Source organism: Nicrophorus vespilloides, unplaced genomic scaffold (genome assembly GCF_001412225.1).
Source record: "Nicrophorus vespilloides isolate i.1.1-1 unplaced genomic scaffold, Nicve_v1.0, whole genome shotgun sequence".
In the NCBI taxonomy this organism is placed as follows: domain Eukaryota; kingdom Metazoa; phylum Arthropoda; class Insecta; order Coleoptera; family Silphidae; genus Nicrophorus; species Nicrophorus vespilloides.
The window spans coordinates 83096-108112 of NW_017099687.1; the positions used below are offsets into that span (position 1 = coordinate 83096).

At 32.2% G+C, this 25017-nt stretch overlaps 1 protein-coding gene across 1 annotated transcript in view; it reads right to left on the reverse strand.

Annotated features, from left to right (window-relative positions):
• LOC108565230 (protein apterous-like) overlaps window positions 1–18203 on the reverse strand; it is a 21641-nt gene extending 3438 nt beyond the window's left edge. The window contains exon 1 of the mRNA XM_017924574.1: window positions 17687–18203. Coding sequence (XP_017780063.1) covers window positions 17687–17734 — 48 coding nt within the window. The 5' untranslated portion in view covers window positions 17735–18203. The remainder of the gene's footprint in view (window positions 1–17686) is intronic.
• Between the last annotated feature and the right edge of the window lie 6814 nt (window positions 18204–25017).

Genomic DNA, 25017 nt, shown 5'->3' on the forward strand with positions numbered 1-25017 from the left:
TTTTTTTTTGAAAAAGGAAACATTTAAGATTATTCCATTAAAGCAAGAATTTCGATTCCCTTTGGCGCGCACGAATTCTATCTATCGGCGCATTCCACACTCCCATTAAACTGCAGCTTCCGAATTGTTCAAAACGTTAATTAACGTTTCTCAGTTTCACAGAAGAAACAACTTTAAACACCTGTTATTTTCATAGCCGATAGCTTCCGCTCATATAGATTATACCTAAGATCATTCAAATTTACTACATATTCTCTCTTTCATTTTTTTTGGAACTCGTTATGGATTTTAATTCAACGAAAGTTTCACACACATTTCTGTTTCACAACGCACATTATATTTTCCATTCACATCTTATTAATTATCAGAATTAACAAAAGTATAATGATTTCAGCAAGAAACAGCAAATGATTAATAGTATTTGTACTATTAATTATTATTTTCAAATATTTTTTTAATAACTTATTAAATTGAATTTTTGAATCTTAGTTGAACACAACTAAAGGAATCTTAAATGAACTCTAAAGGCAAAAAATGTGGAAAACTTAAATTTTTAAATGATTAGCAATTAAAAATATCTTCCAATAAAATTTCTAAAATCAAAAAGAAAATAAGTTCAAAATGTAAATGTTTAAATTTTTAATGAACCAACATTTATATTCCTTAGAACAGACATTATGAGTATTTTAACATTAAAATTATTGAGTAGTATTTACATAAAGTTTAAAAAACTTAGTTCTTAAATATGTTCTATTTGAGTACTTACTAAATATTGGGAATAGTTAGGTTCTTTAGAAATCAAAGTTGAAATAATATTTTATTAGTAAAACAAAGATATTTCAATTCGAAGGTAATGTGAGAATTTGGGTAGTATTATTTATATGCTGGGAGGTAGGAAGAGGTAGTGGAAGGCACGATTAAGGTGATGTAATTGTGTAGAAGCTGTCGCTTAGAGTCTCATGATTTCATGCCCGGAGGATGCGAATGAAAGAATATCTTTATCTAAGCAGATCAGAATCGTGATGTTTAAGATGCCCTCCGGGCTGATCTTTCGCTTTTGCACACAGCAAGGCAACATTTTCGGGGTTGCAGTTATTCCTCTCGTTTTCCTCCATCCGCTCGCCTCTTTGCTTTTGTTGCTTCGTCGTCCTTTCTTTTTCTTTTTTTTTGCTCTTCTTTTATTTGGAGCACACGTTGCGTTCTGTGTGTGTGTGTGTATGTATGTGTACAAGTGTGTGTGGATATGAGAGGTGCTGTTGACCTCAGAGCATAGAGGAGGCGCAGATTAACAGGTAAACCGATTAAAGTCGGGCACTTGTTCGCATGTATGAGAACACACATAGCCATAGCCGCGTGGAAGAAACGGCGGTCCGTCGACCCTGATAAATAAATTCTCTCTCCTCCATCTCTTTTTCCTTCTTCTTCATCTTCTGGTGCTGCTGCTTCGCTCCCTTCAACGACCAAAGACACACACACCAAAGAGGAAGCCGAAGAATCCACAGTCCAAACCAGCATCAGAAGACAAAAAAACAAATCTATAACTGCAGCAAACGAAACATACAGAAAATATCTAATCTCGGACGAATACAAAAAAAAAAGTATAAAATAAAAGAAGCAGCAGTTGAGGAGAATCAAAGAAGAGAAAGCCATTTTTACCATCTCGTCCGGTTTTTACCTTTGCCGCTTTTATTTTCGTATTTACTTATTTTCTTTTTCGGTTAGTATGCGTGTCGGGTCAGGATAATCAATTTATTATCCGAGTGCAAATAATTCTAATTACTAGTCATGTGAGACGAGTGTAGGTCTATGAATATGCAATGAACTTGAATCTATTGCGATCGTCAGGCAATAACTATTAGCGCTCGCGCGCACTCTCATCCATGCCCATACCTCTCCTCATCCTCATCCTCATCCACCATATACCTTCTCCATACCGTACCGTACATACAACGACATCAACGCAACCGACACACGATGTGGCCTTTAAAAGAAGAACTGGCTCGCGCTTTTCGATTGCGATCTCAAATTTCATATGTACGCAACAACCATCTCAACAACAAACAACAACAACAACGACGGCGGCAAAGCCAAGAAAACGACGGCCCGCCTCGGCCTCCGGTTCTCTCTTGCAACACCAAATTTGGTAACCCGCCAATCATCCGTCCATTCATACACCTTGCGGATTTTCGCAAAGCTGAAACTCTCTCGTTACGCAACAACAAAAGGCCCACGTACACATATTCATCAAACTAACACAACAGCAACATCAGCAACAACAACGACAAAAAAAAAACTTACTTATTTGATAGACACGTACAGGCAACGATCGAAACCAAAATCACCGTATTTGGAAATGCGAAAGCCACTCAAATCCACAACAATTTCAATTTAACTCACTCAAAATGTTTCTCTATATAAATATTTCAATTACACAACAATTAAAATATTCATTTATAAAGTTTTCTCATTACATTGTAAAGAAATAAAAAATATATGTAATTAAAGTTAAGTTCAAAATGACTAAATCTATATTAAATATTTTTCTTTTTTTGTTTTTCTCGGAAACCTTCGTCCGGCAATTGTAATCAACATTATTTACTACTACTCGAGACAGCAAAATCCACGAAATACAGGTGATATTATTATTCTTTATTATCATATGGGCATTGCCTTTTATCTTTCCAATCTTGCGTCCGTCCGTCCGTCCGGGGCGTGAATTATGAAATTATTAAAGTGATGGTGAAGGTCGGACAAAGTAGGAAGAAAAAGGAGGGTAAGGGATGGAGAGAAGTGGAAGAAGAGGTAGTCTTTTAATGTTGAACGGGGAATCGTAAATCTACGGTTCGCCTTAATCTTTCCCGGTAATCGGAGGAGACACACCGGATTCATTTCACAGTTCATATTAATAATTCGCCCGTAAGAAAAAACAACAAACAACATCAGTATGGAAATATGAAAAGATCCTAGAAAATTTATTTTTTAATATAATTGGTTACATTTTTTTTTTTAAAAAAGAGAATATACATTTTTAAATAATAATTAATAAGTGTTTGTATAAAGATTGTTTAAGTCAAATTGAAGTAAGTTTGCTGTTTAGTCTATGATATAATGTTGCATGTAAACTATATGTGATTTAAGATATATCTGTCAGGTGAAGCAACTACTATAAATGCGTTAAAGTATAATTACATGATAACTAATAATAGTTGTTGGTATGTCTCAGAGATGTTTACGTCTCATGTCAGTTATTGTGTGTATGTAACAGGAATAGTTAGCACTCCGTTAAATGATGTAATCTAATCTGAATGTTATACAGAAATTCGTAATTAGAGTTAATAGTTAAAAGTATAATAGAAGAAATAATGAAGTTTTGTGTAATGATTATTTGAGGGTGGCAAGTTTCGTGTTTAGTCTATAATGATATAATTCATGTTTATCGCGCCGTTAAACGATATAATCTTAATCTAAGTAGAGTGGTATATCAAAAACAAAACAAAAAAAGAAACAATTCGTAATGAGCGGTCTGCGTTCGGAAAGATCCTATCGCCCCCCCAATGCTATGATATTTAGTGGGCAATTAAATAATCACTCGTTGCGTTTCTAATGACATCTAATTGCGGTCCGCCCCAAAAAAAAAAAAAAAAAGAAACGTCAAAAACTAAAAGAAAGAACGGCAAACGGTAAGATTAACAAGAAGTGGAAGGAGGTGGAGAAGAAGTGCCGTCGGGCAAAACGGATGGAAGAGATAGGTGGCAATGCGGACGTAATTCCCTTTATTATTATTATGTAATCCTTTCCCTAAATAATTCGGCTAATTTGAAACCGTGCTTTAATTCGTTTCCACGTTTTTTCGTTGCGTTGAGCATCGGGCACATGCATACATACATACAGTTTAGAACAATGAAGTTAATTATACAAAAGCGCTCACACTCCGTGACACATATATTAAATTACAGTTTGATCCGACTGCTGCGGCCTATCTCCTCTTCCGACCACATACACGTAGTCGTAGAGTACGGACGATTATGTACGTTCCTTTTCTGTCCTGTTGTTCTGCGCGTTCTTTTCTTCTTCTGCTGTTGCTGCTGCTCTTGGTTTTGTGCAAGCAAGTAGGCAGGTACGGCCATCATCTTAATAGTCGGGCGAGAGGAGAGCGTGGACCAGAAAGGAAGCTTGACAAAGAAACGGCGCCTTTTGCGTCGACTTTGCAGCTCACCCATTTTGCGACACACACAAACTCATGCACGCACCAACAACAAATGGAAGAGAGAATATATAGACAAGAAAAGCCTGAGCTGTGCAAAGTATACGAACGTACATACGTACGTACATACCTACGTACCCGGCAAAGTACCTTTACGTACGTACGTAAAGTGGACGGCTCACGTACAAATTTAAAAGCCACCTGATCGCAATCGCAATTCTCTTTTTGCCGTTGCAAAACCATCAACAGATGTCCGACAAGACCAATAATTGTTTTCGAAAATTTTGCATCGACGCACACACACGTCTCCTTTCCCAACAATATAAAACGGCCAAACCCATAAAACACTCGCACCGACCACTAAACACCACTATCCAACATGCTACTACTAACTCTTAACAACAACTCGTTTATTTTTTTATTTTTTTCATTGCCCAATAAAGATTTCTTTCACATATCAAATGCTGTCAATCTCTTACAACAATTCTATAATTTACAAATTATTAATTTGAAACTATTAAATTTATTCATTATCAAATCAACAAAACTTAACACATATCAAACACTTTCACACATCTAAAATTAGCTTACATTAAAAATCAATAAATGTAAATTCATTAATTATTTACAATATTGAAGAAAAAAACAAATACAAAACTACTAAACATAAGAGTTATCACATGTTAAATGTTTGCTTTTCTAATGACCTTAATCTAGATGCTTCTTAAGGGTATCGAATATCATGTGACAACATGTGTCTTCTTTTTATGCAGCTTTGAACGATCAAAGTTACAAATTTGAATGGATTCAATTTCATTCTCACTGCTTTTTTTTTTACTAATTCATCAATCACATGGTAAATATTTTTAATGGACTATGGATAATATTACATTTTCAAAAAAAATTCTTGAACAAAAAAAATATATATAAGATTTTCATAAATAAAATGTTGAATCTTTAGTACTTTCTAATTCATAATTAGAAAATATGATTTCCAAATTAAAGTTTAGATGATTCAATGAAAACTAAGAAACTGATTTTTTTTTAAGAGGTTAATGATCTTGTAACTATTCTCATAGTTGATTATTTTGAAGAACTTACATTTTCGTATTTAGACAAAAATTCAGAAGATAAATAGGATATTCCATTGAAAGCGAAACCGGACGTTTTATTATTTACGATTTGGAGTCGAGAGGACTGTGGACTATTCATTTTTGGCACATAGCACCCGGGTTTTTAATGGTTTCCTCGGCGACGGCGGCGGTGCCAAGAGGCTTATCGCACGGGATCTGTAGCCGGTTTTCATTTTGTCTTTATTTTTATTATTTAGTTACTCTCGATTATATTTTTTCTCGCTCCTCTCTCTTATTCAACTCCTTAAATTTTTCTTTTTTTTGAAAAGGCGTCCTCCTCTCGTTCTGGCTCTTTCACTCGAAATATAAAAGTGGAGTAATGAATGTAATTTGGGTTGGGAGTTGCGCAAGTGGGTCGATTTTAGCACAATCGATGATCGGACCAGATGCTTGAAAGATTGTCGCGCCGCTCTTTCTCTGTGTTCAAACTTTCGCCGTCTTTAACAACGATGATGATGATGATTATCATCATAAAGCAAACGCGATTAGCAAAGAGTTTAGTGTAAGGATGAGGAGAAGGACGAGGTGTGTATAATGCAGCTTAGCAGGTGACGATAAAACCGGGGAGAAAATAAATTAAGAAAAATAAAAAGAATCACCTGCTCTCTCGATCTGCATTATTATAATTTTTTGGGTCGCGCGAAGAGTTATGAGAGCTGGCGCGCGTTAACCGAAAAGGAAGGCCGAAGAAGTGGAGAGCTCCCCCGTGGCCTTACACATGTTCGAACGTGCACTTCCCTTTTTTGTTCCACAACATAATTTTTTGACGCCGGCTAATAAAGCGAACGTACCCATGAATTATGGATCGAAAGCGAACCGGGTTTCTTCCTGGTCGTCGTCCTCCAATTTCCGATCGAGGCATCAGGATTCCTTCTCATCAGCCGGAATGACGTGAATTATGATTGGCTTCTGCTGTATTTGGCGCAGAACTGCCGATTAATGCACGTGGGAAAGCCGAGTTCCCCGTTTTTCTCGCCGTCAACTCCCATGGCGACAACTCGTTCTTCTTCCGTCCACGAGATTTACTAGTCCATACCACTATGGTACAATGTTGAACAAGATGCAATTGCAAATTTTGGTTATTGGACGCACGCGTGGACCTTTCTTTCGATCTTCATCCATGGAAAGGAGACCAAGATGTTGTTTGTTGTTGTTGGATGTGAAATAGGAAGACGGAGAGAGAGAGAGAGGAGACGGCGAGAGGAGTTATTATATTGGGGGTCGCGACCCAAACTCTTGACAGCTATCACTCTCACGACTTCACGATTATGTACCCGACGTTCGGCCGTAGCCGTAGCCACAGCACCAGCCGCCGCCGCCATCCATCCATCCACCTCCGTCTCCTCAACATGAACAGAGAACATCTACGAGCATCAACACCGTGTTTGCCCATATTACTTCTTTTTTTTTTTCTGTTGTATAATGGGAACCCCGCATTTTGACCCCTGCGGCCCGAACCGGAGGAACACAATATAATATAAATGTGTATAAATATTATATATAAATACATACATTTACCGAAGACATGGATGGTCTGGGAGGGGGAGACTCTACCCGAGCGGGAATAAAACTGTTAACATCATCGCATCGGACACGAAGCTCTCATTTCTGCTCCGCTCGCCGCTCGCCCATTACGCAATCAATTGCCCTTCACTTTCGCACAGATGGACCCATTAATGTCCGGCCAATTTCACGCCCCGAAACCGCCATCAATTCCACGTCCGCACCTCATCTAATTCCAACCAATTTCCGCTCAGAGAAGAAGAAAAAAAATTCACACACAGCAACAACAAAATCTTCAACTTCAACTGACTGAAACGTCAAAACCGTTTGTTTCATTTACGTAAACTGTCTTTTCAACAAATGCTCGATTTACTAATCAAACAAAAAATATACAACATTTCCATGGAAACGACAACATCAATGTTTAATTTACATTAAATTTGACAACTTACTTGGATTTCTATATTTCCATAACAAATATTTATTTTATATTAATTATTGGATGTTAATGTTTTCGACTTCTTTTGAAATGCTGAATGTAACGAGAATCACAAAATATTACATTTCCACATATAAGTTAGAAATTTGATAACTTGAAGCTTAATTTATATAAATTTATTAATAAATAAATTCATAGAAAACAAAAATTTGAATCATCAGAAATATTTGTTTGTTTCACGTAATTGAAATTATCATGGAATGCTCGATTTACCTATTAGTATAAAAAATAATACATTTCTATGGAAACGACAAAATTATCGTTGAACATTCTCTTTTGATGTCAAATTCCATAGAAATTTTCAATCATTATTTTGATTAAAGTTCAAAATTTTTAATTATTTTTTTATACAATATTTAATCAAAGTTATTTAAAATTATTTACAAAATTTCTCAAAACAAAACAAGTGAACTTAATAATTTTGTATATTTTCATTAAGTTTACAGAAAAAAATGAAAATTCATATAGAAATTATTAATATTCATTTAAATATATTATTTAAAAAAAATACAGAAAGAATGTATAAATAATAATATTACTCTAAAGATAAGCATTTAAATAATAATAGTTTATAAGTAAATTTTCCAAGTTGCTGTAATGTCTTCAATTGGATGAAAAAACTGCAGAAAATAAGAAATAAAAAATGTAAGAACTGAAACTGGCATTGGAAATGTAAATGTTCGCATTGAAATTCAGATGCTGAAACAACATCGTGTCCGATTTGCATAACTAAATACGCGATATTAATTGATTAATTCAGCACGCCGCGGAATTACATTTACCTGAACATGCGATTCCGGCACGTAAAATATCGTCCCGCATTTAATTTACGAGCCCGATTTTCTTTCGCATTTCCATCGCATTAATACGAATTGAAAATAATAATAAAATTGACAACGAGTTTACTTTACTAACTAATGCAAGCGTTTCCGGTATGAATTTCTGATGGCATTGCCAATAGTAATAATGGATAATTATAGCTAATAATTATTGTAATCGTTGTACAATTTTTTTTGTTGTTGTTGTAAAAAGAAAATGAGGAATGAGGATTTTTGTTGCGTGAAGAACAAAATGTTGGAAGATGAATTCTTATCGGCTAAATATGGCTTGGTAGGTAATTACTTAAATCGCGGCGACGACACATAACGTATTCGCTGTACGTAGGCCAAGGAATTAGAGCAATTAATGAGTGCGCATTCTGCTACTGCTGTTATACCCTTATACACACTCCTCCACCTCTCCTCTTTACTCGGGTAGTGCCAAGAGATGATGATGATGCAAAAGGAACAAACATATTGTGCTTTCGTTGTCTTCTCTTCCGGCTAAGTTCACTTTCCAAACGCTTCCAGTAATCCGGCAATTTCTAATCATTCTCAAGCAAATTTCCCAACTCGTACAATTGGAAATCAAGCACTCCAATTAACTACCCTCAACACACTCACGCAAGATATGCACAAGTTTACACAAAGTTTTCAACATCAACTTAACAATACAAACTTTATTTCTTTAATTTCATTAAAAATTATTGAAAAACTCTCATATATTTAAAAAATTATAAAATTAAAGATGATGTATGATTTTACTAAATATTTAAACATGTTTGGATTCAAAATTAGCATTTTTTTAACTTTTATGTAATATTGAAACATTGATTTTATATAATGCAGTTTTCGAAAATAAATTCCGAACAATATTGACGGGGCTTTATCGCGAAAATTGAATCGCGCTCGCACCGAAAATAACATCTTGCAACCGACTTTGTTTGTTAACCTGCTGGATACTTCAAGATAAACCGATCGACCTTTAAAAGTAAATAACTTGACACGAAATTTAAATGCCGCACTCCATTTTTTTTGTCTCTCACTTAAAAAAAATATAAGTACAAAAAGATCATTTCTACAATGAAAATTTTAAATATATAAATTATTAATTAAATTAAAAAAAAACACCAAAATTAATCATATCATTAAATTAATTTAATTACATTTTTTTCGGTTAAAAGTTGAATTGGATTGAAACAAAAGAATAAAAATAATTGAATCTGCGATTATTTATTTAGGTGTAAATTATTGATAATAAATGTTACGTGACTTTTGCATCGTTGTAAGTGGAAAATAAATGTAAATAATAATAAAAAAAAAATTGCGAGCAAAGTTGATAAGTGGCTAATCTTATAGGATTCTTGTTGTTGTTTTCTTTTATATGTGTATATTTTTTTGATTATATAAATAAGAGGTTGATCTTCTTGGATCTAAACGAAATATGATTTTCGTTAATGTATATATGTGGTGATTCGAGTCGGGATGAGAAAGTGGATACGCTTTTTTTTTGGAATCGAATAACCAAGATGATGATGATAATCTGTGTAGATTCGGATGGTTGTCTCGATGATGTCCCGCGGACAATGGTACACGGAGTTTGTGATCAAGTGACTTGAGATGGTGACGTTGCGTGCGAGTGCGTTCGAAAATGGTGTTGGAGCGAGATGGTCGGATGCGGAGATTGAGAGTGAAAGAGATGAGAAAGAAAGAAAAGAGTAGAGAACCGAGTGTCCTGAAATAGAAAGAAGTTGAAGAAGACGCCCGGGCCCCGGACTCGGAGTCATAAACAGGCTGCGATTATCTCGGCTGTTTATTTTACTGTTCACGGGTCATCTGAATCTGTCTGCCTGAGATATGGCCCCTACACTCTTACGAGAGAAAGAGAGGTCAAGCTCTCGCAGGCCGCACGGATCCGCGCGCATTCGGGAGACACTCACACACTCGAATTATTATTATTATTTCATTTATTATTTACATTTCATTTTTCAGCAGCATGTTGTTACTAAGCCGCTTACTCACTTTGAAAACATTTTGGTATTCACACACATCGTTCTCTCTTTTATTCGCTCGTTCTCTCACTTACTTTCATATTTCAACATACAACGCTTTCTTGATCCGACATGCAAATCTAGTGCTCCTGCCTTACATCCATTCAAAAACTAAATCATATTATATTGATTTACAGTATACATTTTTTTTTCTGTAGATTCAACAACTTTCATAAACATTCTTCAACTATGATTTTGTAAATTCATCAATAAAATCAATATAATTTATATATTTCTTGAATATTATATAAAAATAATAGATATTTAATAAATTTATATAGATTTTTTCATAAATAAACATAGTATTTAACAATTTTTGTTGACTCATTTAGGAAAAAAAGTGATAAATTAATTAAACAATTCAAATTTATATAATATTCTCATACTATAATGTAATTAGTCAAATTACATTGATTATTTCTATTTTAAATCAAACTATATTGAATTTTCTTAATGTTTTAATTTACATTTTTTACTTTCAAACTTTGATTCTTAAATAAATAAAAAAAAATATAATTTCAAGAATTATATTTTATGGAATTTATTTGATTAATAACTATGTGTGAATCATATTTAGATTATTATAAAATCTCAATAATTGAAGCTGAAATTTATTATTTAAGAAATTGTAAATTTCATTGAATTTAATTGTAATGTTTGATAGGTTTATTGTAATTATTGCAAGTAGTATATAATTTTTAAGTTTCTTTTTTACACTAGAATCTTTAGATTTTATTTAATGTGTTGATGTACATACATGTACATTTCATGCTTTAAAACTTGTACTTTCTCAATAATTGAGAATTTTTTATGTCGTATAATTGTATTCACAATCTGTTCATCAATGTGAACATTGAGTAAATTTAAGATCGCGGTTGACATTAAATTAATTCTCTGCGAATCCACTATTTTCTTTGACTGTGAATCTGCTGCTGTCCTTAACACTGTCATTGTCCATCGACTTGCCTGTAGTTCTATATGCTGAACCTCATGCATTTCACTGTCCATCTGTGATGAACGATGGCCCTATTGCTGCAAGCACCTAGAGGGCTCATAAAGGGCCTGGCTTGACCAGGATTCGAACCGGCGCCCAAGAAATCGTGGGTAGTCGCCGGTTATTAGTCGCCCCATAATTGAGAAATTGAAATTAATTATTTAAAAAAATTATAAATTTAATAATTCTTTAGGTATTTTAATAATATATTTTACTATATTTGTTGCAGTTATATAAAAATTGGAAAGTTATGTGATTTGTATTTAGTAATTAATGTAAGTGGCAGGTTTTTCGTATAATTATCATCTTTCAGGAGGTGTCCAATTTGATCGATTGCTGAATGTAGAATTATTTTTGGATGAGGTAATGTAAGATCTGGGTATTATCTACGTTCGGATGGATGCACGAGTTGTTGGTAGTTTTGTAGACTAGATCGCCGGATGATGGATGGATGAGGTCGATTGTGGTTAGGAGGGTGGAAAAAGGGAGTGAAAAATAAATAAATAAATAAATAAATAAAGAAGTTTAATGAGGCTGAAAATGGTTCGCAGAGGAAGAAGGCCTCGCGTTGTTTCGGTGTAATTGATGTGTAAAGGTTGTAAATTCGCCGGGGATAAAGAATGTTGATTTAGAGGCAGCCGAGATGTTGGTTTGAATAATTAGCGTGTTTTGATGTTGTTCAGGAGCTATGTATAGTATGCGCGTCGCGTTTTAAACGCACCGTCCTTCCTCTCCATCCACATCTTCGTCTTCACCACATCTCTCTCCCTCCTGCTTCATCTCGTTACCTTCTTCATCCTCTCCTCCGCAACCGGTAGCAGTTAAAATAACTTGAGCGAAAAGAAGGGAGGATGCAGAGGAAAAGGAAGGAAACGGATCCCTCAAGTCAACTAACAACCCCTAGCACATAGAGAGAAAGTCAATCAATCTGAAGCTGAAGTGCGTGTGTGCGTGGTTTTTCGGGAAGACGGATGGAGAGATAAATTATGCCGGCAGTCATTTGTCTGCGCGCTTGCCGCTCGCGTCCTGACACTTACGGCGGACCCCGGTAATTAACGATCTTAAACTGGCATTTTTCAAAATGCGGACCACATAATATTTCACGTAATAAATTTCGGGGCAGCCCGGGGAAACCGTTATGTACTTTTATTTATACGCCGAAAACGCGACCGACGGACACGAGATTCCCCCCTTCAATTTTACCAGCTTCTTCTCCTTATATACTTCTTATTCTTGTTCCTTCTTTCTTCTTTTTTTTTTTCATTCATGTCACTTTGATATATTTGTAACCAACATCCGAGCAACACACCACAAGAAGTAAAAGAAAATTGGGAAAGAAGCAAAAACATTCTGACATTATTATTGAAGTCAATTAAAGCTGTTTTTTAAGTAGTGAAATCTAATGTAAAGATTAAAGTATTTAGAGAAGAAAAGCCTTCAGGTCTTAGAAAACAATTTAAATTTTTCACTTTGAAAATTTCTTTTATAAAATTAAAATTATTTCTTAATATAAGTTGGAGTTAATCTGTATTGAAATGTAATCAATTCGATGAAAAGTTTAGTTCTCGTAATTTGCTGATTACTTCTGCAAGATTATAAAATAACTAGAAAAATCTTAAAATTAACAAAGAAAATTTAATGCTGCAACAAAAACAGAAACAGGGAAAGAAGGAAGAAAATTCTGATTTCTAGAGAAAATTACCATTTTTTAATTCAAATTATTTCTAATAATAAAAGTTTAAAGTGCAAATTAAAAAATTTAAACAAAATAAACTTAAGGGTGTTTTTAAAACAATAGAAATCAAAGTTTGTATGAAATATCAATATAAATTTTGAAAATCGAATTTCAAGGTCTGATAAAATATGAGTATTTTATTTGTAATTAGACAAATTGAAAAGAATAAAGATGTGCAAATTCAATACAAAAGCATTAATTAGAATATTTGATTAAAAAAAGCATTTAAAAATTGTTAAATTTGTCAACATTTTAAGATAATAGTTAAAAAGGTACGCATATAATATTTGTAATAAAATGATCAAATTTTTATAAAAAACATGTTAAAAATGTTGGTTGTTAGTTTAAAAAAAAAAATATTTAGTTTGTTATATGAAAAGTAAACATGTATCAAGGATTATATAAAATCTAATGCAAGTTGGAATTGTTGGTACAAAATGGATTTTATGTTCACTTGAATCTAATAAGTATTTCAATAAATGCGAATAAATCGTTATGTATAAAGAATAATGTTGCACATTTTTCTTTCGTTAAATATGTACTCGCATAGTGCGGCTTCGATATGGTCAAACTGGGTCTATATCGCAAGACCGACAACCGAAAGACCGTCTATTGAAATCCCGACATTCGAAATCCCTACTGTATCGAAATCCCGGCTGTATTAAAATCCCGACGCTTGCAAACACGACTATCATAATCCCGACAATCAAAATCTCGACTATATCGAAATCCCGACTACCTTATAAATGTTATTGTAGAAATTTATAATAATAAAAGAGACTGTCGGGATTTCGATAGACGGGATTTCGGTTGTCTGGCTTGCGATTGCCACCGGGTCAAACTCACTATAGTCAGTTTGAAAATTTTAAAATAAACTAAATTTGTATACATTAATAATTATTTCTTTCCATTATACAATCAAGTCTCTTATTGTGCGGTTTATTAGTGTATGCATTTAGTCCGGTTTTAACCGATATTTGCTGTATTTATTAACATAGCGAGTACAAATGCAAGGCAATTTAAAGAAAGAGACATCATTTTCTCCAGAATCGAAGTAGTCATCGTCTTCTATAACTTTTATCGAGAGATGATCAGAAAGGAGCGAGCAGAGCTCTTAAAATTCCGTTTAATTTCGCGCATCGGCATGGAAATACCGCCGCATAGAAATACACGATAAACTCTCGGTTTTACATCGACGACCGTGGATTATGATTGGAATCGGATTCCTTCCTTCGATCCGTTTGCTTCTCTTTCACATTTATAGATCGCGTATCCTTTCCAACAATAAAAGAACAATTTGAATATTCAATGAAATTAGCTTCGAGAAATGAAACTCTAAAGTTTGATGAAATAAATGAATTTTCAAATCCGAACGCTTGTCCCAATTTATAATCGTCGTCTCAACTAAAAAATCGATTCCCTGAGCGAACACGGCACATTAATCCGAAGTAATTAATCCAAATTAACAGTCCCAAAGAAGGTCATGCAAATGGCCCAAAAGCTTATCTACGAATTATGCTAATGCTAGGAAAGAACGTAATATAGATAATTATTTAAATCGTCTCAAAAAAACCCGTCTAAAGAATAGGAATTATTCAATACACTTAACAAACAAACGCAAAATACAATAAAGAAAACCAAAATTTTCATAAATTCTGTCCTTTAACGTAACTCCAACCGTTAAATTAACATTATTTGAAACTCAATATCCACTTTGTATATTTGTTCGAGGAAAGAAACATTCATTTGATATCAATCTCATGTAACATTTTGATCAAATCAAAATGCAATATTCTTTGATTTACTTTACCTAAGAATGAATATTCCATTCGTTTATTTTTATGAGACGGTGAAAAATGTTTTGTCGAAACCGATAAACTCGAAATTTATTGAGATGTTAACAAGTATAAAAAAAAATTATTGTATATGTACGTTTGATGTTTGCGGATTTCGCCGAATATCCGCGTGCAAAATTGTTGTAAAGAATGGAAGCGATAAAAGCTAGGACTTTAATAACCTCGAGTCGATAAACTGGATGCTCGCTCGTAAAAGCGAGGAGAAGACGAAGCGCCGGTTGTAAAGAACTATATACAACAAAAAAAATATATATCCTCCACGGAATTTCATCGCAATGCTCACATTTTAATACCGATTTGATCATCCTGCCTGCATCAAACAAACAACATTTTCAATATTGTAAATCTACAATGTAAAGTTTCAATATTCTTTATTCTTTTAAGAAAATTTTAGAAAAATCCACAAAATTTTATAGAATTGATTAAAATATAATAATTGAAATAGAGTTTCAAAATTGAAGTTGAAATTAACAAAATTTTGTAGAATATTTTAAGAAAGATTAATTGTAAACTTTAAAAATTGAATCTTTCAATATTTCCTCTAAATTATTTTCGAAGAATTGCAAAAGTAATCAGTAAATTACGAGAACTAAACTAAACATTTCAATATTGAAAATCTACAATGTAAAGTTTCAATATTGAAGTTAAAATAATGTTCCAATATTGTCTTATTCTTTTATGAAATTTTTAAAAAAATTCACAAAATTTTATAGAATTGATTACATTTTAACCAATTCTAATAATTGAAGTTGAAATTAACAAAATTTTGTAGAATTGATCACATTTTAAGAAAGATTAATTGTAAACTTTAAAAATTGAATCTTTCAAAATTTCCTCTAAATTATTTTCGAAGAATAGCAAAAGTAATCAGTAAATTACGAGAACTAAACTAAACATTTTAATATTGAAAATCTACAATGTAATGTTTCAATATTGAAGTTCCAATAATGTTCCAATATTGTCTTATTCTTTTATGAAAATTTTAGAAAAATCCACAAAATTTTATAGAATTGATTATATTTTAACCAATTCTAATAATTGAAATTTACCTCAAAGGTAAACTTAACGTAAAGTTTCTAAATTGGAGTTCAAATTAATAAAATTTTGTAGAATTGATTACATTTTAAGAAAGATTAATTTGTAAACTTTAAAAATTGAATCTTTCAAAATTTCCTCTAAATTATTTTCGAAGAATTGCAGAAGTAATCAGCAAATTACGAGAACTGAACTTTTCATCGAATTGATTACATTTCAATACAGATTAATTCCAACTTATATCAAGAAATACTCTAATTTCATAGAAGAAATTTTCAAAGTAAAAAAATTAAATTGAAGTTTTAGATTGTTTCCCAAGACCTGAGGGCTTTTCTTTAATAAATACTTTAATTACGTTTAACTTCCTACTGCAAACTTTACAGACTTCATAAGTAATATCTAAATAGTAATCTAGAAAAGTGAAATACGCTCATCATCGTCTCTTCGACATTATCAGACTTTTATCGGATTTCAAGTGTTTACGAGAAATTACAGGGTTGACCAAACTATTGGATATCTGAGGTCAAAGCTTTCACGATAAACATAAGTAATTGCATCTAAATTAGAATATATATATATATCTTCTGTTTTATATCGCATATAGAATTACTTTTTTAAATCGTGATTTACTTAAGTAAATTGTTATAAATTTATTGATTGTTTTCATATTATCAAAGATCACAAATAAATTACAAAAAAAAATAGTTAACAATAAATGATTTAGTATTGTAGCTGTGACTAATGCAACTTTGATGGATCACATTTGTTTTCCATACAGTTTTGATAAAGAGTTTCTATTGCTTTTCAGAATTCATTCCAACTGTTGTTTTTTTTAGGAATTTAACCAATAAATCAAGTTGACTTTATGAAAATATTTAAAAACTACGATTTTATTGAAAACTATATAAAAATTAAACTTAAAAAAGAATATTTCGTGAATGAATCATATAGATTTAAGTGTGCGAATGTCATTAAGTTTATGTACACAGAACAATTGCAAATAAAACTTTGTTACTTTGATTGTGAGGAATTCGATGATAAGATGCTAATGTTTGTTTTTTTTTTGTTTCTCTTTCTATTTGCACAGTTTTTGGGAAACTAAGATAAACCAAAGTCCTTGCAAGCACAATCATTGGAATTAAGTAAATAATGATTGTTAGTTTTGGATTTGTAAACTTTATTGCAATTAAATGATTCAATATAATTTAGTTCTAAAAAAAAAAGTATTACAATCATCATTTCTAATTAACTAGAATTTTCTTTAATTTTTAACATGTTTACAAATTTGTTATTGATATTTAAATAAAATCCAATTAGAATTAAATTTTTACACAATTTTCATAAAAATCAATTTTGGAAGATCTTAGACTTTTCTTTTGATAAATTATTGTAATGAATATTTGTAACGAGTAATGTCTGATTCATCTTATCTAAGATCGATGTTGAAGTAAATTTGTAGAGGTGTCATGGATGTAGCAGAAAACAAATGAATGGTCTTTTGTCATGGTAACTTTGATACTTGTAATAACATCAATGTTAAAGTAAATTTATAAATATATTTGAGACATTTAGTCTTTAATTATTTTAATTATTTATGGCATCAAATCTGGAAGACTGAAGAAATATTGTTTTTAGGTGGTTTTAGGATTTCATAAATATATTTGAATACATGTTATATAATAAAGTTTAGAAGAAGTTTAGTTTTTAACTTTATTTTGGTAAAATTGTTGTAGCGAATTTGATGTAACAATCATGAAATGAAACAATATTTTCCTTTGCGGTTTGTTCTTAGATGGTTTGAAGGGATGTGGATGTTGTTCTTGTTTTGGTTTCTTGTCTTTTTGTTGGTAGAACATACCCAATGCATCCCGGGCGTGCGAGAGGCGGCTTCCTCGAACACTCCCATCTGCGGGAACGGTGCAGCCAGGCCCGAAATCCTCCGCACTATCTCCAGCGAAGAGAATCCTTTGGAGAACAACACTTCAGATATGGTTAATCCACACACTGCACGCGCTGCATCGGTCCGTCCGCACGCGATATTCCTTGTGCAGGATGTAAAGAGCAAAAAACAAACCGGAAAAACGGAATAGAGAAGAAGCGCGCTGCAACTGCCGTCGCACCAAGCACCGGAGGTTCGAACAACACCACACAAGTGATCTTGCTTCGTCTATACAAAAATGCCGATGCAGACGAGGATGTCGTTGACAACTTCTTCTTCTTCGAGTTTATACGATTTTCGTTTTTCTTCAGGCGTATCTCTGTTTTCCCGTTGTGGAAATTTGAAAATCTTCGTCGAGGCAGTTTGCAGTTTTCGAGGCGCGCATGACAACAACAACCGCGTCGAGGAGCGTCCGCGCACTAACGCGGTCTGCAGAAGGCTGTGCCGAGAACGCGCATGTTTTGGGGCCTCCACGGCCCTGGCCCCTCCTCCACGAAGAGGGGGCCCAACTGGGAGGACCCTAACGGGTTATAGGCTATAGCCTCTTCGCAGCAAACAACCACCGAATGCTAACTGCTATTAAGGTGCACATTGTCTGCACGCACATCGTCGCATCGCATCAGAAGAAGACTACACAGACAGACGGACACGAAGCCGAAAGCTATCTGCTGCAGCCAAAAAGAACCTTCTCTATCTCTTTACTAATTCTACAACTAACGATTCTACTACTGCTACTACTAGCACCACCACTAATTGATTGATAAGGCCACTACCATCACTTCTCCCACTTATCAACGCTTCTACTAAACGACATCGCTCGTAAATCTCATTTTCAACAACAATATTTATGTTTCCTCCACGCACATAATTCATTCTGCAATTTGCAATACTTTTAAACACAACTTAACTCTCTTCTCAATATACAACTTTTAATCCATACTACATCAAATAATAATCTCAATATTATTATAATTCAAACTTCCTATATATTTATTTCTTCATTAAAACTTACCTCAACTTCATCAAAATATCTAAAAAAAATAAAATCTTAAGAACATTCTTTTAAGTATTTTATATACAATTTTTATAAAAGATAAATTATTAAATACATTAATTTATAATATTTTGTATAAATTTAATTCAAAATTTAAAATTCAGATTCTTACAACAAAAACTAGATAAATTATATAATAATCAACATACATTTAATATGAATAGGATTTCTTTAAAAATATCATTGATTTTCATAATTACAATATACATTTTTGCATTAATAGAAAAATTGCTTTATTTTCCTTTCCTTAGAAAGTTATATTGAATATTAACAAAGTATTTAGTCTTTCTAATAAGTTTTTTTTTTAACATTGGATTTATTTTTACATAACAATTATTATACTTTTATCTAATTTCATAGTAGTATTACAGTTTATAGACTAAAATTCTTAAACTACAAAATATTTTTTTCTAAATTTTCAATAATACATGTAATTTTCTTCTCTCATCATTTTTATTTACAAAAAATAACTCTTTCACTTCTTACAAAGTCTTTATTTAATGGTATTACAATATTATAAACAACATTGAATATTATCTATAAAAAAAATGCGAAAAATTCTCTCTAAATTATAAGATTTACAACCAAAATTGTTAAATTGAATATATATATATACACGTATCAACGTAATTACGCAAGAAGCTATGGGAAAACTGAAAACATTGACCTAGTTTTTTTTTTCTTCGTTTTCAATTTAATTGATGTGACCTGCGACCCGGCCTCCTCGATTTTTCTTCCATTCAATTAGTATCGATGAAAAAATATCTTAATTTTGTTTTTCGTCTTTTTCGGATCCGCAGAAGTTATCGCGAACGTCTCAACTAATTGAACTTTGCATCAATCGAAATTTTCCAAATGGAAATTTACTTTTTTCTTCTATTTTATATTACATAGTTAAATGAAACATTCGTATTTCAATAATTTAATTGAAGTTTTTTGTCTTCTAAATTCACATCATTTTGTACACTAATAATGAATATAATTTATAAAAAACATAATTTTAATTGAAAGAAGTTTGAACGTTTTTTTCTTTGTAAAATTTGAAATGTATAGACGAATTTAAGTAAAGTAATGTTTATTTTCAAAAAAAATAATTGAGTTTAGTTGAATTTTGTTGTTGTTTTAGATGTTTTCTAAATTAATTAATAATATAAATGTAACTAATTTTAATTAGAAGATTGTTTAGTTTTGTTAAATAAATTTAAGTATATATTTAATGGAAATAAAATGTATTTTTGTTGATGGTCATTTGTGATAAGAAAAAGGGTTTTGAATAGGTGATGAAAGGGTGTACACACTAATACTAGTTTTGTTAGTAAAGTACAATAGGAAACAGGAGGAATGATGCGTTTCGAATGGTAAATATTTTCTTTGGGATTGTAGCAGCGTTAAAGGAACACCACCGATCGCTGCGAATGCGGTTCGTTTATAATAAGCGCATTTGTGTGCTGCGGTACTTGAATCGCCGAAAACCTTAGGAAAACTGTTTTCCTTCCGCACGTGGACATCCATTAAAGGATAATCCGTAGGGTTTTGCAGAGGGTTCAAAAAGAAGAAAAAAAATAGAAGCAGCTTTCCCTGCAACTCTTTCCGATGACCGATGGGCAGTTGGGCCGGATTATTATTACCATTACCTCCTGTTTCCCAGAAAAAAAAACGCACATAATGAAATCATTATGTGTCCTCGCAAACAATAACAACAACAGCAGCAGAAAAAAAGAAGGAAACTGAAACACAACGCCCACCACGTAACAAAAATTTAATTAAGTCATATGTGTGCTGTTGGTTTTTCTGGTGATTATCTTTCATTAAAAATAGATTTGTCTAATAAACGGAACAAATTGAGGGGCGAAATAACAAAAAAAATACAAACATAATACACACGTATGATCGTAACTGGTGTAACTGCATTAATGATGGAGGTGACACAAGGCGAGAGCGTGAAAATATAACGAGGAATTTATTGTTTAAACAATCCGGATTTGCTTTCATCCTCTCTCTCCATCCACAGCTGTTTCTCTACAATTCCGCCACGGGTGGCACGCAACGAAATTGCCACAAGACTTCCGGTTTTCTTTGTCGTCGAAAACTCCTGCTTTTTCTTGCTTCTTTGATCGCTCTATATCTTGTTTTTTTTTATATATAACTTTTTTTTCTATTCTTCGTTACTTGAAGATAACAACATCGGATCCGACGCGGCTGACAGGTGTCAATTCTGTTAACAGTTTTTCCTTCGGGTTGTGTTTGTAGAGAGACCTCATCTTTGAAGACCACTCGATCGGTGAAGGAGAAAGAGAGTATTAGAGGAGTGGACGTACCTGGAACGACATGTGACGCTCGTGCCGCATTGTTAACAGATTTTCCAGCTCTTGAGTCTCTTCTCTCTTGGCTCTCTTCAGTGGCCGAAGCAGTAAATTGGAAAGAGCGGGCGCAGTTCGTATGGTCGCAGCCTCCCCCTAACCAAACAGTCTTAAGATAATAATAATATTGACCTTATTTTCTTTTCTTAACACCGAATTCGGTAGCCGCACAATTGCTCAAATGGGACGCTAAATCCTTTAAACAACAAACTTTTATTATTTGATGAATTGCACTTTTTTCATCCCCCTTTCACACTTTCCAATAATTTTAAACTCAAAATGTGACTTTCATAATATGAAACTAAAATTTTGATTTTTTTTTTTGCATAAATTTAAACTAAAATTTGATTTTCACAAAGAAACTTTATGCACATATTTCAGCTCAAACAATTTAGGAATTAAATAAAATAATTCTCTATTTTTCATTAACTTTTCTCACTTTACAATGCATTTAAGTACAAAATTGATTACTGAAATATACAAAACTAAAGACTTTATAAAATATAAAAAAAATATCTTTTTTCAATAATTAAAAACTATAATTTGACAATGAATCTAAAAATATGATTATCAAAAAGTAAATTTTACTTTGATTATTCAAACTTTCCAAAAACAATCAGAATTTAACTTTGCATTGTATAAAATTTTCTTTATTTCCATAATTTTTTCTTCAATAAATTTAAGATTTTCAAAAAGTAATTTTTATATATCAATTAAAATAGATTTTATAATGTAAATTGTAAATTAATATAATTCAATGAATTAAACTACCAAAAGAATATAAGGAAAAAGTTATTTTATTATAAAATTACATTTTTAGTTTAATTTTTTAATAACGTTTGATGATTTTTCACAAATATTTGTCTATAAATTTAAACATTTTAGTATTAAATTAATGACAGTTAATATAATTATACTTTTTTTTTTGTATTTAGATGCAAAAATGCATTAAAACTTTCTTATTGTTAAAAAATAATCAATGTTACAGATTTGTTGATTTAACTGAAACTTATCTGTATGAATTAAATATGAATAAATAATCAATAAGATAAGTGCATATTGAAATAAAGCAAGATATTTGCAATCACAACAATTTTCCTCTTTGTACAGCAAGTAAAAAATAGATTATATGTGGAAGTAATGATAGTTTATTTGAGATGTTTGTTGTCTCTTTTTGAAATTCCGCACCTGAACCTCAGCTAACTATTATTATATAGCATGCTGATGTTAAACAATAGAGGACCTAAGTCGAGTAAGAAAAGGCGCAATCTGTAATGCTACATGCAGATCCTGTATGGGAAGAAGCGATGACGGTGAAAAGCTATAGAAGATTGCTTGAAACTGTCCAGCGAAAGTGTGCAATTAAGATATGCAGTACATATGGGACACTCTTAAGAGATGCTGTACAAGTAGTAGCGCTAGCAAAACGGATGCAAGAGACAGATTGTGGCAAAGATGGCAGGAAATATGGCAAACTTCAGAGAAGGAAGCCTGGACTAGAAGACTCATCCCAGAAATCAAATCATGGATTAATAGAAACCATGGGGAAGTAGCTTTCCATTTGATGCATGTGCTTTCTGGACACGGATGTTTCAGAAAATATATCCACTTCATCGCGAAGAAGGAGGACGAGAAGTGTTGGTATTACGAGGATAATGATGGTATGTAACTGAAGCAAATCTCGGAGTTGTTCTACCCCTGCAGAATTTGGCAGTGAACTGTTGAAAAGCAGCGACAAATGGAACGTAATTGCAAGGTATGTGTCAGATGTACTCTCTACCAAAAAAGAAAACCAGAGGAGAAGAAAGAGACAAAGAAAATGGCAGTGGAAGCCGACACTGATTTAGACTAATAAGTGAGACAATCAACATTTCAGATCCTGAATGCTGACGAAGAAGAGGAGAAATTTTTAGTTTGTAAGAATACTGTGGACCCTATGCAAGGTTTTCCTCTCCTCCAGGAAAAAAAACTGTTATTATATAAATAAAAATCTTCTGATTAATGCACGCTTTATCAGCGATCATCTAAGGTCATTCCCAAAGTGATAATGATGACATGGACAATGGTTGTGTAACAAGTATACAGATGAAGGTACGCTCTTTGCTTGCTGATGTTCCGTCGAAAGGGCTGTGCGATGCGCGTGAAATTGTGTCCCGAAACGAATGATCCAATTAAATTTTCGAAAATACGTTGAAGGTGTTCAATGAAACGCTTTTGTGGTTGATCTTCTTGCAAAAATCGTACGCCCTTCAGTCAATCGACAATGGCCCGAACAAATTTGCCGCCACCGTCGATTATTAGCATGTCGGACAGACGTCCGAGGGCAATTAAGGGAGCGGTCACTCTTCGGTTTTCATCTGGTTTTAGAGGATTAGTAGTGAGTCGTGTGTCCGGCAGTTCCCACCTGCCTCTACAACCCTCGTTCAACCCTTTTGGAAAACCTCTCTTTTTTGAAAATGGGGTTGTGGGGAATTATTATAGGCGACAGAACTGCGGTAATCTTCGTTTGCCGGTCATTATTACAACTCGATATCGTTTATTACGAATATCGCTCAGCATTCAATCCAGTTACGATCGATTGTGGTGCTGCCCGACTTTTATAACCCATAAAACAACTACAGTTTTCATTTATGTCTCCGATTTCCATTTCACTTTAATTTTGCATTGTTCATATTTACAAAATTAGTATACAAAATCATACATTTCTTTTTTTATTACACACTCATATTTAATAGTTTCTTCAATCGTTATTTACATAAATTTTCAAAATCTCTTTCAAATAAATACACTTTAATAATCCATTGTTTCTCAACAACATTTTCTTAGAATTAATCTTATTTTCTTAATACTAAAGTTTCTCATTATTAGAAGATTCTTTAAAGGAATTTTGTACCGTATTTGATTACAAAATTATGATGATTCTAATATAACTTTTAAGTAATTTTTTAATTGATTTCTTTTGGCAACAAAGAAAACTGCATTATTTTTTACAAATTACGTTAATAATTTCGTATTTATTTACATTTTTTTTAGAATTGAATTGATTGAATTCGTGTATTTTGCATTTAATTGAAAACGGAGCGCACGGCACGTGATATAAAATAACATATACAAATATATTTATATAGAAAATTTAACAACAAAAATTTTACAAAAAAAAAGAAAATTATATACGTTTCGCCCGACGAACTTTATTATTATCATGATTAAAATGAACGTAAATATTGCATATATTTTTTTTACAAAGCCCTCTGTTTTCATCGTCATTGCAATTATATCGAAAATAATGAAAATTGTATGAACGAAAAAAATAAATTATATAAATGGAAAAAAGAGGATTTTAATGGTCTCACTGCATTCCCAATAATTATTCGATATATAAATATGAAAAATAACGTTGATTTTTTAATGATGTCAAATAGATTTTTTTTTTAAATTTTGATGGAAAAGTTCAAAAGTTATTTGGTAAAAAATTTCAAGTATAAAATAAAAATGTTTGAAACGTAATATTAGTTTTAATATTAATAAATTAGTAAGTTTGTAAAATTAGTTTACTTTTTATTAGAAAATTTGTAAATTATGGAAAAAAAATGAGAAAAATGTAATTTTTTACTTATTATTTTGATGTTAAATTATTAAGTTTGTGAAATTAGTTGAGAAAATGTTTAGTTAAGGAAAACTTATAAAAATATCATTTTGATATTAAATATTAATTGTTTATTAGTAAGTTTGTAAAAGTAGTTCAAAAATTTTATAATTTAAATAAAAATGTAATTAAAATTTTGATTTTAAATAAAATTTAGTCAAGTTTATTTACTTTTTAATGGTAAATTGAA